General features: G+C 40.2%; 1 protein-coding gene across 1 annotated transcript; it reads right to left on the minus strand.

The window, feature by feature from the left end:
* Positions 1–293: 293 nt before the first annotated feature.
* On the minus strand, positions 294–12,952 carry LOC134657699 (uncharacterized). Its single transcript, XM_063513262.1, has 6 exons — positions 12,759–12,952; positions 11,578–11,731; positions 9,080–9,187; positions 6,267–6,418; positions 5,324–5,501; positions 294–674 (listed from the first exon to the last, which is right to left on the minus strand). Exons 1-6 carry the CDS (start codon positions 12,950–12,952, stop codon positions 294–296), a joined length of 1,167 nt encoding a protein of 388 aa, XP_063369332.1.
* Positions 12,953–13,327: the final 375 nt, after the last annotated feature.

Consider the following 13,327-nt stretch of genomic DNA (forward strand, 5'->3'; position numbering starts at 1 on the left):
AAAAGGCTTTTAAGAAAGCAGAAATCTGGCCAAGTAGGACAAGCTCATTCACATATTGGGCCCAAAAGTATACAATCGACTCCCGGATTCAATAGTAGTTGCCAAAAGCGTAGCAACGCTTTTGGCCAGATTTCTGCTTTCTTAAAAGCCTTTTGTGCTTTATTAAAAGCTTTTTCTGCTGTATTAAAATAAAAAGCATTAATGTGAACGGGGGGTTTCAGAATAGCTTTTTATACACGTATGTGTAACTTGTGTAAGTCCAGACCGACCAGAGTCCAGGGTCGACCAGAAGGTTATTTTTTATAAAATATCGGAGGCTCGAACCCAGGGCTCCACCACTTTGCAGTGACCGAGTCGTACTTCCATTCGATTTTGATTCCTTTTTTCGGCACCGGTGCCTGCCATTCCGTGTTTTCAAAACGACCATCCAGCCAGCGGTAATCCACTCTGCCCATATATGCGTCATAAAGCCAGGACAAGACGGCGTGGTTTTCCACTGGAGTGAAGTAATGGGTGAGCTCTTTGGCCCTCAGGTCCATGGAGAAAGCGTTCAAACCGAGGAGCCCGTCGTAGAGCCAAGATTGCCCTTGTGTTGCCCTGTGGAGGGCGGCACCACTGTCCAGCCCTAGCCCTGCCCATCTGCCCCATACGCAGAAGAACCACCCCCATTCGGTCTGGAAATAATATAACCACTCGTTAAAAAATCGGCTTCAGCATGTCGTGTGTCAGGCCATGCTCAGTGTAGGGTTCCGTAGTTATAGTTTGTCGATTCCTAACAGACCCCGAACGGCTTATCCTTTGTCTATTGTTAAGTAAAACCGCAGGTGCTTCTACCTGCCTAAAAAATGGTTGGGCCGTTTTTACCGGTTATAGAATTACCACTCTATGGAGATTGCAATAAGGTTCAAAATGAACTAATGGAAAAATATTTTTCTAGGCTGTGTGTGGTCCATTTGACTCGCCGGCACTCAGGTACTACGGTTACTGAGTGCCTGCGAGTCGAACGCTACAGAACCAGTCTAAAATGTGTCATCGAGATGCGTAACAAAGGCGCGTTATCGGAGAGCGCACCTAAACAGGTTTTTTGAGCGTTGGACTAGCCTGCGCTCAGGTGCCAATTAGAATAAATAGGACCCTTTTTTGCAGGTAAGTAGCACGTGCGGTTTTACTTAAGAGCCAACAGGAGCTAAGATTTAAATATTTTAGGTAAATATACCCGTCTCGCTAACGGAAGCGGCTCCTAACACTAGTGCGATAAGGACAAGGCGAAAAATCCTGCGTAAAAATATCAAAAATCGAGGTTTCGTACTCGACTGTTTCCTCCTCCAAAACTTAACCAATCGTAACCAAATTTGGAAATCTAAATGATTATGACATTATCTGTGTCGGACCGTTTTGCTTTTTTGACTAATTGATCAATGCCAGTTTTGAATAGCACGCCTCTCATTGCGGCATAGTCAATTAGGCCATTTTGGCCATTTTTGAAGGGCTCTAGCGGCTTAAAAAACAAAAATATCAAAAAAATCAAAACGGTCCGATACAGATATTGACAATATTAATCTGTGTTGAAAAAATCATTGCTCTAGCTTCAAAACCCACGGAGGAAACAGTCGAGTACGTTTGTATGGAGAAATGACCACTCCTGTTGGCTCTTAACAATAGACAAAGGATTCGCCGTCGGGGTCTCTTATGAATCGACAAGCTATACTATTCTGCCAGAATAGGCTAAACGGAGGCTATTAATAATATGTATCATGTACATTACAAGCATAGGGAATTTGGTATTTTTTTACAAAGAAGCTAAGTTTTTTTTATAAATAATTTTGCAATAACTCAAAAACGGCTGGACCGATCATGTTCGCTATCATTTTCATGATCAATATTTATTAAGCTGTTAGGTACTTTACGATTTTGTCATATTTTTTGGACCCGTGGTCCAAAAATAATGAAAAAAACCGTGAAACAAAAGCTTACTGAATACTTTTAATGAAAACTATAGCAAACATGATCGGTCCAGCCATTTTTAAGTTACCTATTGAAAAAAAACTCTTCTTAGTAAAAAAGACATGCAAAGCTTCCCAGAAGCTACTCCCTTATGTTAGTCCCTAACGCTTGTAATGTAGTACCTACATGATACTTACTAACAGCCCCCGTTCGGCTTGTTCTGATAGAATGGTAACTACGAAACCCTACACTGAGCATGGCCCGACATGCTCTTAACCGATTTTTGTACTGAAAAGTTGGGTGTGTTTCACAACAGTTAAAATATAATTATGTGTATTATATCTCTGGAGGGATGACATATGAGATGTAAATTCTACGCTAGGTTATGGCATAGAGAAATATAGTAAGACAAGAGTGCTCACTCCATACATCAGTTTTGGTACCAAAAATACTATTATTTAGAGCAGTACTGATAGTTCCGCTACTCGATGCTAGATGTAGACTATGAAACAATAGTCTTTTTGGTACCAAAACTGATGTATGAAGTGAGCAATATAATTATGTATTTTTCGTCCGTCCGTCCGTCCGTCTGTCACCAGGCTGTATCTCACGAACCGTGATACTAGCTATCACTCACAGTTGAAATTTTCACAGATGATATATTTCTGTTGCCGCTATAACAACAAATACTAAAAACAGAATAAAATAAAGATTTAAGTGGGCCTCCCATACAACAAACGTGATTTTTGACCGAAGTTAAGCAACGTCGGGCGGGGTCAGTACTTGGATAGGTGACCGATTTTTTGCTTGTTTTGCTCTATTTTTTGTTGATGGTGCGGAACCCTCCGTGCACGAGTCCGACTCGCACTTGGCCGGTTTTTTTGCTTGTTTTGCTCTAAGTATTTTTTGTTGATGGTGCGGAACTAGTGATGTGCCGCCGAGAAATTACGCACTTACCGTAATTCTCATTAGTGAAAATTACCGTAAATTACCGAGAATTTACGGTAACTTACCCATGAAGTATATTAAATTAGGATTGAATTTTGCTTACAAGTTTTGTGGTTTTAAAGTATTTAAATGTTTTTTACATTATTATTATTCTGTGTTATTATTATTTTTATGTTATCTGACATGTGGTTGATTGGTATAATAATTTCTAGTCTTATTTCTCCTTATATTAGTCCCACCTCTATCTGGGCTTATATGTACGGCGGCGGAGACAAACCGCTTTATTCTGGGTTACCAATGTTACCATAGGGTTTAGGTTCTGGGCTTTCATCTCCCTCTTGATATTGAACTACCATGTGCCGGGAGGTCTTCGTCTTCCCAGGAATGTTGTGAGGATATTGTATTGTATTGTAGCACGGGCAGATTTCCGTAACTCGACGACGGGCGCCTTTTTTTCATGACGGGGGGTGGGGGCTAGTCCAGCCAACCCAACCCCTCAAGAGGAATGGTCACCCTTCCTCCTGCTGGATCCTGAAAGAGCGACTTCGTGAGTCTTTCATTGATACCAGGCATGGCCTTTCGGCCTCCAGCCTGGTTTAGCCAGTGTGCTGTTTCTTTGTACGTTCTAGCAGCAGTGAGCGTACCTTGCTAAAGTGGATCGGGAGAATCGTTTCCGGGCCAATCGCCTCCGCACCTAATGCGGTTTGATGTAATTATATGGCTCAGGGCGATTAAGAGTGCTCTACTGTCGGATAGCATGTGGATGGAGGATCCTACTACCCTCCTTGCAGTGATGGCAGCCGCCGCATTGATGATGCCCATGCACTCAGCTTGGAATATGAGTTATGGGCTCCTAGCGGTGGTAATGGACACGTTCAGGTCTTCTGAGAAGGTACCAGAGTCCGACTCACTGTCTGTTTCGGGATGTCCGCTGAGGGGGATGGCCTCTTGCTGTATGTGTAGGTGAAGCGATGGAAGGTTTAGCATGCCCTGAAGGGCATGAATGGCTGCAGACTGTGAGGACTTCGTGTTTTGTAGGGATGTTTAACTGGCAAACTATCAAACGTTTCATGTGGCCGGACCGGACCATCCTAAGCCTTCTTTTAGTTTGTCATAAATAAAGGACCACTCTGAAAGATCCTCTTACGTGCTCATTGCGCTATCGAGACAAGTAACAGGACATAGAAAAGTCGAGCGCTATAAATGCAGGATCTTGAGGGCCATCAGGAACTATTTTAATCCGTTAGTACCCACACAGTACAAAAATGCACTTTCCACGTGTTTTATTTTTACTGCGGTAACTGGGTACATTGCAAACTCAGCTGATAAGCGTTTACCTGTTTACAATATAACAGCCTACTTAACTTAAAATAAACACGCGACGTAATAAAATTGTATCTTAAAACACACTTGTTGTAATGGAAGTCATTGCAAATCAAACTTTACCTTACACATCAATGCTTGCTTACATATGACATTGAAATATAATATCTGGGAGACCGAGCAGCTTTGCTCGGAAAACATATAAAAGCTCAAAAATCAGCGTTTTCCCAGAAATAAGATCTAGCTAGATCGATTTTTCGCCCCTGAAAACCCCCATATAGCAAATTTCATCGAAATCGTTAGAACCGTTTCCGAGATCCCCGAAATATATATAAATAAATATATAAGAATTGCTCGTTTAAAGGTATAAGATATGTTTTTTTAGGTTACACAACATTTTGAATTAGGTATTTAAAATCACTGTCATAACTATGAGATGAATTTTATACATTTAAGCTAAAATAATAAAGAACACACTTTATTTTTCGTTATGCAAGTTTGATTCAACCTACTTTCATTAAAAACACTTAATTCGCACATCAAATGAAACTTATTAAACATTAGTAAAATAATGTAATATTATTGTGTATTTAATCTCTAACATCTAATTACATACATCATTGAATTCATTGATAAAAGTTAAAATTTCTCTTAGAAAAATTACCCGAGAACATTCGCGGGGAAGATTGCCCGTAATTTACGGCGGTAATTTACGGTAATTTTGGTAATAAACTAGTTCCTCTTGCCAGATTATTTTGAAAATTTCTATACAGATTGTATTACCTAAATAAGAATCAATTCTGTAAAAAAAAGTTTAAAAAAATTTAAACTTAGACCACTTTCTCGATAATTACCCGTACGGAGAACGTTACCGCGAAAGTTACCCGACGATTCTCTCTGTTCTCGTAATTTACGGTAACGGCACATCACTATGCGGAACCCTCCGTGCACGAGTCCGACTCGCACTTGGCCGGTTTTTTTGCTTGTTTTGCTCTAAGTATTTTTTGTTGATGGTGCGGAACCCTCCGTGCGCGAGCCCGACTCGCACTTGGCAGGTTTTTTCTTTATGGTTATGGACAAGAAAGTGATAGAATCGAATGAAGCTTACCTTTGGACATTTACCCGTGTACTTCTGTGTTTTCACCGCATATTTGTAAAAAGGGCTGGGTTTTCTTTTGTACCATAATATAAACTGGAATCCCACTATAATGGCGACAGGCTGTTTTACAGATCCAAGCGTCGGAGATCCGAATTGTAGCCTGCACAAGAATAGTATGAGGTTAAAACTGACCTAAGATAACTGGTACGTTTACACGCTTGCCGAGGCTTGGCAAGCGTCTACAAGCTTCAAGCCTTTACAAACGCTTGGATGCCATTTACATGCTTGCGAGTGCGTTACTGTGTTCCGGACAAGCAAGCATGGCAGACGTGGACGTTGAAGTTGTGTCGGCAATTGCTCTAAGTAAACACTAAACACGCGCCAACGTGTAAATACGTCGCAAGCGCTTGCCGCAAGCTCCCTTTGATCTGTCTCCAAAAACCGACACTAGCCCGGATCGCGACAAGCTCACGCAAGCCAAGCCAAACAACCCCGTTCACACGCTTGTGTTTGTGGAAGCTTGTCGAGATTTGCCAAGCGTGTAAATGTACCATTAGAGAGACATGGAGCGTGCCATGCTCGGCAGCATCAAGCTGCAAGATCAAGCGAGGAATGACGACATCCGGGTGGGTCACGGTAATTACCAAACTGAAATGGGACCGCTATGTTATGTTAATGGAATGGTGGCCGATTTCGGATGAAAGAAGCTCCTGGCGTTCGTTAGCTCGTTAGGTGGACGAAATTCGGAGGAGTGCGGGTCACTTCTGAAGACTATCGCGCTACGGTCACTAGACTGTGCTTCGTCACGCGGAGGTGGCAGGCCGGCTCATCCGCAGCGGCGGAGCCCATCGCACTTTAATGCTAGCGACAGCCGTTTGAACTCATTTTAATCTATTAAACGTAGATAAATCCAGAAAATGAAAGATATTTTTTTTGTGGAGAATATAAGTACCAATATGATCCCGCTCTGTTGCATATGTAGGTGTGCCGCATATCAGCATAATAATCTTTGAAGCGAAAAAATGGATATGTTGACGCCCATACTGCCAAATCAAAGACTCCCGGGATTGGATGTGAGGCATTTACATTTTCTGGCATTATATACTGAAACAATATGAATTAACATAAAACCACAGGGCGGACATATGTCATGTGTAAGAGGTGGCCATAGGAACTCTGTGATAAAACAACGCAACCTAATTGTGTTTGGAGTTTTTAGATTTGTCTCGACGAGTATATTAGTTGCCTGTGGAAAGAAAAGTCAGCGATAAAAGCTTGTACAAAAATGAAATGAAAGACTTATTCAAAATGTCCCGTTGTCTGTAATCAAATGTTTCAAGTTAATTTGTCCCACTTCTCGGTTTTCAATGAAGCTGAAAATTTTCATACATATAATTATTAATTATGTAAGTTGAATGACAATGAAATATTATGGTACCATCGAGCTGATCTGATGATGGAGACAGGAGGTGGCCATTGAAACTCTGTGATAACTGATAAAACAACGCAACCCAATTTTGTTTGGGGTTTTTAGAATTGTCTGGATGAAAATTAGTTGCCTGTGGAAAGAAAAGTACACTCAGCGATAAAAGCTTGTATCAACATTTGTATTATTAATTATTATTGTATTTATTTTAAATGTAATTTTTCACAGAAAGCTTTGAGGTACGGAACCCTAAAAGTATGTTAAATTTGTATGCTCCAAAGCCCAGAGTGACTTTCATTGGGTTCCTGCTTGCCGCCCGCTTGCCGTTTTGCTAACTGGCGTGCTTCTAGCCCTTTCCCCGACTCAGCGCCACGCAGTTCCGAGCTGCGCTGAACTCGGCGCCGACCAGAAAAACGGCGCCTACCACCTCGGCATCGTCAGGGGAGTACTTCGGCTGCAAATGATTAGCGGAATCCGATTCTTTAAGAGTATTAGCACGAACCACGTCATTTTACCCGTTTTTAGGGTTCCGTACCCAAAGGGTAAAAACGGGACCCTATTACTAAGACTCCGTTGTCCGTCCGTCCGTCCGTCCGTCCGTCTGTCACCAGGCTGTATCTCACGCACCGTGATAGCTAGACAGTTGAAATTTTCACAGATGATGTATTTCTGTTGCCGTTATAATAACAAATACTAAAAACAGAATAAAATAAAGATTTAAGTGGGGCTCCCATACAACAAACGTGATTTTTGACCGAAGTTAAGCAACGTCGGGCGGGGTCAGTACTTGGATAGGTGACCGTTTTTTTGCTTGTTTTTTTGCTTGTGCTTGTGTTGTGCTTTTGTGCTCTATTTTTTGTTGATGGTGCGGAACCCTCCGTGCGTGAGTCCGACTCGCACTTGGCCGGTTTTTACCATCTGGGCTAGTTGTGGAAATAAATAATTTGTACCGTTCTTCTGCGTACTCATTTATAATTTCCCATACCTAACGGGACATCTAGTAGGTTAGAACGCTCTAGAACGCGACACTGGCATATCCACAGATCCACAGCGCAGCGCAGCTACCTTCAAATCCACAGCGCAGGCTTCGTTATCATACAGATAGCTCATCCACCTCAGGTTTCGTCAAAATAAAATGTATATTTTCACATATGTCATCCGCAACACGCATCGTCAAATTTTAAAGGAAATTGGTAATACAAAATACATAATAATAAGCCATAAACCTATATCCTAATCCGGTAAGTACCCGGCACAAACGTCCTCAAAATACCAGCGGCGTTCCCGCGCTGAATAGCCAACGATATACGCTGGACCAGGTACGAACTAGACCTAGGATCGCAACCCCTATCCCGCAAGCGTTTTCCCAGGTCCCTCACAAAAACCTTCGCCTCGGAACACTAAGGACCAGCCGACTCAACAGCGAGAGGGACAAAATCGTAAACCGGCTTCAAGTTTGAGTACTTGGCATGTTTCTGTCTCGCGGCGTTCTCCGCAGCCCCCCCAGCCGCACGTATTGTCTGTGCAAGATGCGATGCGGCAAAGGTGCTCACACATGTAGCATCCCACAACAGACTCCGACCTTTAGCCCAAGGAACAAGAGTGAGACCGTCTGGCCTCTTCCCGTCCGTCCGACTAAGACCCTGGGATTCTAACACGCACGGCAGGTTAGCCGACACCATCGCTCTGCGCACAATATCATTAATACGTACAAATTAAAGATACCTTATTGATACGGTTTTAACACCCCCTGGCACTGATTAAAATAACCGACTTGGTTTCACATTACATCTCAAAACTTTTTTGTAGTAGAAGCGTTGCGAGACTTGCACTTTTTACATGTAATGTTTTTGATGGGATCTCAATTGCACGTGCAATAAATACGTGCATAACTATATCGCTGACTCGCTCGCACTGTACCACTGACCGCCGGAATCTTGGGCGGGACTGCAATACCTATACTTAACTACGCGCGTGCGTATGTACATGCATACAGATTGGACCCGTTTTTTTCAAAACCCAGTTCTGATGATGGAATTTCGTGAGGAATCGAGGGAACTCCTCAAATCTTAAAGGCATACATATAGTGATTTTTGCGTTTTTATCAACAAATCAACCATATACATTCAAAAATAAGACATTTGAGGAAGTGGAACTGCTGATGATGATCAGAACGGAACTCTTCAAAAACGCATAGTTCACGTTTGGTGATTTGTCCTCTTCGTTATGTTTGTTAATCATGTTAAGTTTTTAAGCCACATTTTTGTCAAGCTTGAGTTCTGATGATAGTAGTTAGAGAAGTCGGTTTTTTTCTTTTAAAGATTATTATAATAACTTACTTTAGGATGATAATGAATCCTTGCAGGTGTCATATAGATGCTGTTGTTTGAAAGGTAATAGGATACATCGTACCAGGCACCGAGATAATTTTCCAGATTCTCTCTTTCCTGTATAAAATAAAGATAATTATTAAGATATTACAAATTCTGATAAAATAAAAACCCACCAAGAGCATGTCGGGCCATGTTCAGTATAGAGTTTCGTAGTTACCATTCTGTCAAAACAGGCCAAACGGGGGCTATTAGTAAGTAGGTATCCCACCAAAAACATTTTCATATAAAATGTTGCCAAGACGAAACCATAAAGGCTCGCACTATCAAAAAGTTATCAGATCTCTAGTAGAGCCAAGCTTCTAACTCTACAAGCCCTAACTTCACAAACTCTACACCTTTTCGCTACCGTCACATGGGCGTAAGGTGAAAATACTAAATATTAGCCACATATTTTGACTAAGGTGTAGAGTCTAATTCGCATATTACAGAAGTTCTATTCTATCCTCAATACTAAGATAGAAACGGGATATGTCAAACTACTAGTTAGCTTGTTCGTTAACGAAAATATATTTAAAATATATACATTAGTGTAAGGCCTGAGTGGACGCTCGAAGCGGTGCGTTCGGCGGGGCGTGCAGCGTGGCGTCGGGCTCACAAGTAATTTGAACAGCGTGCACTAAGGCCGCCCCTATACGCTTGCATTTGATTAACATGCACGCCCAACTCGAGCGTCCACTCAGGCCTTAGACTTAGAAGACACATGACAGAACAAGAAAACGGAAGTGCATTACAAATCAAGGCTTCACATGTGATGTTGATTGACAAAAAATTACTCTAGATCTGGGACAAAATTTAAGAGCCAACAGGAGTGGTCATTTCTCCATACAAACGTACTCGACTGTTTCCTCCGTGGATTTTGAAGCTAGAGCAATGATTTTTTCAACACAGATTATATAATATTGTCAATATATGTGTCGGACCGTTTTGCTTTTTTTGATATTTTTGTTTTTTAAGGCGCTAGAGCCCTTCAAAAATGGCCAAAATGGCCTAATAGGGAGTACTTACTGCAATGTTTTGCCGCCAGAGTGCAGCATTAGTGACTTAAGTATACCATAGAGTAACTTATACATACTGTACCTTAAACTGTTTTTTGACAAGTTTCGCTCGAATATGCAAGAGTGATAGAGATGTTAGATAACAAAATGTCGACTCTCTCGTTTGCGGTAGACCCTTAGATTGTTTACTTGTTGTTGATGTGGCGCCCCCTACGCAGACTTTCGCGTAATATTCCCTATTGACTATGCCGCAATGAGAGGCGTGGTATTCAAAACTGATATCAATTAGCCAAAAAAGCAAAACGGTCCGACACAGATAATTTCATAATTATTTAGATTTCCATATTTGGTTACGATTGCTTAAGCTTTGGAGGAGGGAACAGTCGAGTACGAGACCTCGATTTTTGAGAATTTTACGCAGGATTTTTCGCCTTGTCCTTATAGCACTGGTTTTAGGAGCTGCTTCCGTTAGCGAGACTGGTATATTTACCTAAAATATTTAAATCTCAGCTCCTGTTTCGTCTTAAACGTCGATCACGAGTTATTTGTCACAAAGAAGTTAATGTTTTATATGCTCAGTGATAATAATTATTATCTAGTTTAAGGATTAAACATTCAATAAGTGATACTAATGTACAGTTTTTAGTAGGAATTTTCAGTATACTTAAAAACAGATTCCGGACAGGAAACGGAAGTAGTAATTTTAGCCTTGAAATACATATTTTTAAGTGTACCCTAAAAACAAATTAATCAGTGAATTCATGTTGACCTCGGTGTGGAAGTGTGACTTCTTTATGAAAAAAAAAATGATACATAATATTATCTGAAGCTATCTTCCGATTTTCATCTCGGACACAAAAAAAAATCGCGTTCAGAAACTGACCCGTAACGCCGTCCAATTATACCAGACAGAATTTATCCGTCTTATCATGAATTAAAAAGTTTCTTTTAGGTTACACTTCGTTTATAACCCCGTATTTTTTTTATTTACCGAGGACATTACGAAATACGAGCTTTTTGTAGTGACTGCCAACAAGCGTTGACAGTTACTTTAAAAAGCTTGTGTGGTGTATTACATTGCGGGCCGAATTATTTTGTATGGTTCAAAATTTTCATTGTATTTCTAAGCAAAATTTATCTCAATATACTTCTTAGGTCCTATGCTAACTACCGTTTAAATATAATCACCCGTATTGGAATTACACACTGTATTATTATATGCCCAAAGAAAGTTTATGTTTAATATTTTAGTTGCCCAAATCGTAATAAGCCCTTTTTAAACGACATTTAATTGTTGCTTCGACAAGCGTTGAAGACTGTATAAAAGATTATGGCCCAACCCGAAAAAAAAATTAAATATTTAAAGTAAAAGGTAACCTAACAAAGGCAGCAACGTGGCTGTGAATCCCGCACTAGGCATGGCAAAAAAAATCTCAAAAATTATATTACCTCATCAACTTCTTTAAGAACGAGTTCTGTGGACGTGGCCGTAGTCAGAATGTGCCGAGTCGTAAGGACAGCACAGCCGGCGAGTGGGACCACTTTTTTGTACACAGTACAACAGTAACAACCCAGGAGTTGGGGGTGGTCCTGAAACAGTACACTTTTTTAATCAGTATGAACAGACCATTGATGGGCCTTATTATGGTCATAGAGAAAAAAATACATAGATTAATTGCTCACTCCATACATCTGTTTTAGTACCAAAAAGACTATTATTTTCATAGTCGACATCTAGCATCGAGTAGCGGAATTATCAGTATTACAACTTGATAATAGATGTAGCACCGACCGGAAAGTCTTATGTTGTTGAGCATTAGACTTTCCGGTCGGTCTTACATCTATTGTCAAGTGATGAATGGAGTGAGCACCAACCAAACTGATGTATGGAATGAGCACTCTTGTCTTACTATATTTCTCTATATCAGTATGGACAGACCATTGATGGGCCTTATTACGGTACAGCTTAAGAGGACAGGGGACGGCCCCTTCTCCATACAAACGTAGTCCCCATTTTTCCCTCTGGATATATTAATGGTTTCGTTAACTTCGACATACTCGTACCTACCTACGATTAAGGAAACTAAATAGCATAGTTCAGTATATTTATAAATATATATGTTATATTTTTATTTTTCATTCAAAATATTTAAATGTTGCTAGCGTTGTTCAAACAATTTCAAACTGTGACATATCAATTCAATATGAAATAAAACTGCTAAAACGGATTAATATCAACGGGTGACTGAGGAAGAAACTATCACTGTAAAACTACCGACATACAAAATAATGAACCATCATAAACTATACATTTTAAGGCCAGTTATATATGCAAAAGGTTAGTTCTACATTACAACTATTTTCAAGTAAAGATAAATACGCGATAAAGCTACGCCGGCTCTAAACCTACACCTCTGACCCGAGAAGATTTAAATCCCTCCTAAATTGTAAGAGGGTATCCCAATATAGAGTTTCTTGCCGGTCCCACATAAAATAAAACTACTTAAAATTAATCAGAATAATATGAATTTGTAGTTTTGTCTATTGTATCTAGTGGACAAGGACGTAAAATTAGAACCTTTTAAACCTTTTGAAAGTATGAAAATTTGAAGTTAGTACGCCGGTAGAACCGGGCCTTTTTTGGTGCAGGCATAGTACTTACGAAGTTGTTAGCTGACGCGTCCCAAAATGCAGCGCTCATGGCGAACGGCTGCAGTTTATATGGTCTCTCAAATTCTTGGTAAAAGCTCTGCGAATATGGCTCTGGGGGGATTTCATCAATCTTCCAATCCGGCGTCAGGTCTGGGGGCCTTTTTGGTTTCATTATTGGTTTTGTCCACTGAAAGTTTAATTATTCAATACAATACAATGCGCTTGGTTGGTGAGGCAATACACCTCACCAAACTCGTCGTTACTCGTAGTTCGTCAGTATTCAATATTAAAACGTTATAATTAGTTTACAAGTCAGTAGCAAAAAAATATTATAATATAATCATAAAAAATTTGAAAAAATTGTGTAATGGAAAAATTACATAGTACAGAAAATGTCATTACTTATTAAAATATAAATATTCTTAATGATGTGCTCTGGTAAAATATTAAGTAAAAGCTTGTAAAAATGAACTGTCGTTCCTATGACATATTATTCGACGCGAGAGGTAATATAAAGTTTCTGGGATTTAGGCGGTTAGACTAAAGT

This window comes from Cydia amplana, chromosome 20, assembly GCF_948474715.1.
Source record: "Cydia amplana chromosome 20, ilCydAmpl1.1, whole genome shotgun sequence".
NCBI classification, from domain to species: domain Eukaryota; kingdom Metazoa; phylum Arthropoda; class Insecta; order Lepidoptera; family Tortricidae; genus Cydia; species Cydia amplana.